Source organism: Portunus trituberculatus, chromosome 40 (assembly GCF_017591435.1).
Source record: "Portunus trituberculatus isolate SZX2019 chromosome 40, ASM1759143v1, whole genome shotgun sequence".
NCBI lineage: Eukaryota > Metazoa > Arthropoda > Malacostraca > Decapoda > Portunidae > Portunus > Portunus trituberculatus.
This window is the reverse complement of record NC_059294.1, coordinates 20,104,975-20,109,974: the sequence shown is the minus strand read 5'-3', so window position 1 is coordinate 20,109,974 and position 5,000 is coordinate 20,104,975. Positions and strand designations below refer to the sequence as shown.

Below are 5,000 nucleotides of genomic sequence, written 5' to 3'. Positions count from 1 at the left end.
ATGAAGAGGAGGAAAAGAAGGATGCAGAAAATGAGACATCTCCCAAAGAGGAGAAAGGGAATGATGTAGAGAATGAAGAGGACGAAGAGAAGGATGCAGAAAATGAAGAAAAGAAAGAGAAGGATGCAGAGAAAGATTAGGAAGGAGAGAAGGATGCAGAGAATAAGAAAAGAAGAAGGATGTAGAGGATGAAAAGGAGAAAGATATGGATGCAGAGAATGAAGAGGAAGAAGAGATGGATACAGAGAATGAAGATGAGAAAGAGATGGATGCAGAGAATGAAGAGGAGAAAGAGATGGATGCAGAGAATGAAGAGAAGGAAGACAAGAATGCAGAGTAAGATAACTCCCAAGAAGAGGAGAAAGAGAAGGATATAGAAAATGAAACAGAGAAAGAGAAGGATCGAGAGAATGAAGATGAGAAAGAAAAGGATGAAGAGAGTAAGATAACTCCTAAAAGTAGGAGAGAGAGAAGGATGAACAGAAAGAAGAGGATGAAGAGAAGGATGCAAAGAATGAAGAGAAGAAAGTGAATGATGAAGATGGGAGAAAGAAGGATGTAGAAAAATGAAGAGAAGGAAGCGAAGGATGCAGAGATTGAGACAACTCCCAAGAAAAGGAGAAAGAGAAGGATGCAGAGAATGAAGAAAAGAAGGATGCAGAAAATGAATAGGCGAAAGAGAAGGAATAGGCGAAAGAGAAGGATGCAGAAAATTAAGAGGAAGAAAAGAAGGATGCAGAGTGAAGTATTTCCCAAGGAAGAGGAAGAAAAGGAAACAAAGAGTAATGAGGAAGAGGAGGATGCAATGAGTGTAGATGAGGAAGAAGATAAGGATGGAGAGGGTGAAGAAGATGAGGCGAGAGAGTAAAGGACAGGAAGAAGAGAAGGAGATACACTGAAAATGAGGAGCAGAAAGAGGAAAATAAGGACCCACACAGTGAAGAAGAGAAGGATGCAGAGTAAAGAGGAAGAAGATGATGACAGAGAGCGTCGCAGAGTTACGAAGGATTGTGTAGATGCGCAGGCCACAACATTCCTTGCGGTTTTGACGAAGTGGCCTTTCCTTGCCGTACCAAGGGGAAAGAATTAGACAAGGACAGTACAGTAGAAGCTTGACTCCACCAGACCTCCCCTGCACTTCCTCCTTCAAAAGCATTACAAGAAACGGGTTGGAAATAAATACCTCACTTGGTTGGAGAAGTAAAAACCCGCAAGAACTTTTATAAGAAAAACGAAAATATTTTTATCTTAAAAAGAAGAAGAAAAAATAAAAGACGATGTTACCGCGGATTTGAAGCAAAATAATCATCAAGACTGCGTTTAAAATTCTTCACAGTGTTGCAATCTATCACGTCTCGAGGAAACCCATTTAATAGATTAACTCTGGGATGGAAAATTTGAAAACTTAAATGCTTTCCCCAAAAAATTTGCTGCCCGTTTCCGGGCGTGCAACTTGAAGAGTGTATCGTGATATTCTTACTGAGTCCACGTTATCAATGCCTTTAATTATTTCAAATACTTGTATTAAGTCACACCTTAGTCTTCTTGAGTTAATGGGGAATAAGTTCAATTGTTGAAGACGTTCTTCGTATCATTTGTTTGTTAGGCTTCCTATCTCGTTCTAATTCAATTGTACACTGTTTAATCCATAACGTTAGAAGAGAACTTTGTTGAATTCCTTTTGAGAACCAAGATATGCATTACTTTTGTAATACTGGTTCAGAATATCATAGAAGAAGATTACGAGGTTCGTCACACAAGAGCGTTTGTTAGGGAAGCCATGTTGGTTTCTTCTAAGGAAGTCGTTTTCTTGTGATTAAAGAGTTTATCTCTTTTAAGTGTTTTTCACTGTTTTGCATACGACTGAAAAGAAGAGGAGGAAGAGAAGAATAAAGAGTGAAGAGGAGGAGGAAGAACACGATGCACAGTAAAGAAGAGAGAAGGATGCAGAGAATGAAGAGAAGAAGGAGATGAATGCAGAGAATGAAGAATGCAAAGAGTGAAGAAGAGGATGAGAAGGAAACAGAGTCATTATTATGATTATTTATAATATCCGTACCATCAGCAATCCGTTTTCTTATTTTCTTATTTAATTGTTCTTACATAGCAGTAAGGTTTTGAAAACACACACACACACACACACACACACACACACACACACACACACACACACACACAGAGAGAGAGAGAGAGAGAGAGAGAGAGAGAGAGAGAGAGAGAGAGAGAGAGAGAGAGAGAGAGAGAGAGAGAGAGAGAGAGAGAGAGAGAGAGAGAGAGAGAGAGAGAGAGAGAGAGAGAGAGAGAGAGAGAGAGAGAAATAGTGCCACGAGGAAAAGTGGTACTTTAAGCCATTAGGTTAAAGACTACAGTGATGGTATTTATATACACTTTAATTTATTACCATGTATGTATATATGTATGTAATACCATGTGTATCAATGTAGTGAAAACCTTATGTAAAGTTTAAAGAGAGAGAGAGAGAGAGAGAGAGAGAGAGAGAGAGAGAGAGAGAGAGAGAGAGAGAGAGAGAGAGAGAGAGAGAGAGAGAGAGAGAGAGAGAGAGAGAGAGAGAGAGAGAGAGAGAAATTTTACTTATCTGACTGAGGGCAAGAAAAACGTGAAAAAGGTGAAAAAAATTGAAAGACGTGACAGAGGAACCAAGAAAAAATTGAACACACAAACCGTCCTGAACCTTCAAAACTCAAACAAAATCGATGAAGTAAGCAAAATAAACATTCAAAAGACATTCATATACACAGAAAAATAAAAGAATAAGGGGGCAGCAGTAGCAGATGAAGGAGGAGCAGGAGGAGGAGGAGCAGAAACAACAGCAGGAGGTCAGGGAGGCGCGAGGTAACATTCGCTTAAGTATTGTCATTTACCAGGGACTACACAGGGTGGCCGGCGACCTCCCTCCTGCGCGCCCCCACACACAGTAGCGACCTCCATTAGCCGACACGAGGCCACGATAACACTTTACGGCGCCCCCAGGCAGGACCTTGAGGCTGCCCTGCTGACCTGACCACCTCAGACACCCTCACGCCGGGGAGCAACGAGATAAGGGACGAAAGATGGTGAGGGAAAGAATAACTGACTAGAGGGAAAAAACGAGGGGCAATAGATAAAAAAAAAGAATCATGAAAAAATATATATGTAAAGTAGTTTGTAAAAGAAGGAAATATATAAATGAAAAATATTGCAGGATAAAAATGGAATATAAATGGGATAAAGGAGGATTCGAAGATAGGAAAAAAATAGCCGAACCGAGAAAAATAAGGAAGAAAGATGGCAAAGGGATGATAATTGATAAATGAGACATGCAAGATAAGTCACTAAAGAAACGGAATTTAATGGGAAAATATGACTGCCAGAAATTAAAGAAAAAGACGATCAGGCGAGGAAAATATGCATTGAAAAATTATACGAAAGAAAATGTGAAGAAAGGAGAAATGGAAGATGACTGACAGAGGGGAAAAAATAAGCTACGAAGATGGTGTGGAAGAGAAGGAAGGAGATATAGAGTGAGCTTAAGAAAGTGTGAAGTGAGGGAATGGCGAGAAAGTCATGCAAGTTAAGGGACTATATACTTAACGTTTCAGAAAGAACAGATTTTTATTTGCTTGTACGTACATCAAAATTATACTAATTTAACATATTTTGACAAATGTACCCTTTTGACGTCCATATGGGTAGATTTGTTGAGATTGTGCCCGTATGGGAGCAGAAAGGCGATAATGTTGGTACATCTGTGACGTTATATACTCTCGTATCAAATCTACCTACATTGTACCCTTCATTTTTTACAGTGTAGAGAAATAGACTTGCTGGATGGAAATTGTATAGAGATGCATATGTAATGTATCCAACAAAACCTTGTTGTTTTGCACTACTGCTTCATATTATGTTGTTGTTACACGAGCACCAAACAGTCTTAACAATGGTCGTGACTATCATGGACACTAACATCATCAGTGTCAGTACTAACACTATCAACAGCGCCAACGCGACTTCATTCACCATGCACCATCAACACCACCACCACTACCACCACCACCACCACCGCTATAAGTAACTACAACGACCAATATCTGTCATCACTGTATACTCACAAATCTAATCCCACACACACACACACACACACACACACACACACACACACACACACACACACACACAGACACACACACACACACACACACACACACACACACACACACACACAGGAGTGTGCAACGAGTGTGCATACTTTTAAAGAAAGATTGGATAAGTGTAGATATGGAGACGGGGCCACACGAGCATAAAGCCCAGGCCCTGTAAAACTACAACTAGGTAAATACAACTAGGTAAATACACACACACACACACACACACACACACACACACACACACACACACACACACACACACACACACACACACACACACACACACACACACACACACACACACACACACACACACACACACACACACACACACACATACAACGCCATTAACATTATACAACCTCACACTCTTATACAAACGTCACACAAAAAGTCTGCACATTCACAAAACCTGCCTGGCGTGGCGGGGAGGTCGGCGGCCACCCTCGGATACAGATCTGAGCTGATGGATTCATTAAGGCCTTTATTGCTTTCTTGTTTACCAACAGAACTCTGGGCCGCCGAGCCTCGAGAAAACAGACCCGCTCTATCTGGCGATAAATCAGCAGGTGAGCGGCCGAGTGGGTTATAAGTAGCCAGGTCGGGCGCGTTTAGCGGAATAATTACAGATCACTGCCCGCGGCGGTACAACAGGGCGATGGGCTGTCAGGGGAGGACGGCGGTGGACTCAGAGGGGGCCCGGAGGATTGTGTTAGTGGGGAGTGGAACGAAAGCCGAATGACGCGGAAGATGTCACATTGCGCGGTAGGTTAGTTATGCCCAAGAATTGAAGGATAAAAGGGGGAAGAGCGGTGGGGTTACTGTTCTGTGATGGGGAGAAAGTTGGAAGGTGAT

The 5,000-nt window shown here is 41.6% G+C and overlaps 1 protein-coding gene across 1 annotated transcript in view; it reads left to right on the top strand.

Annotated features, from left to right (window-relative positions):
* Window positions 1-3,022, top strand: part of LOC123515869 (dnaJ homolog subfamily B member 7-like) — a 4,535-nt gene extending 1,513 nt beyond the window's left edge. The window contains exon 3 of the mRNA XM_045274753.1: window positions 2,886-3,022. Within this exon, the coding sequence (XP_045130688.1) occupies window positions 2,886-3,022 (137 nt within the window). The remainder of the gene's footprint in view (window positions 1-2,885) is intronic.
* Window positions 3,023-5,000: the final 1,978 nt, after the last annotated feature.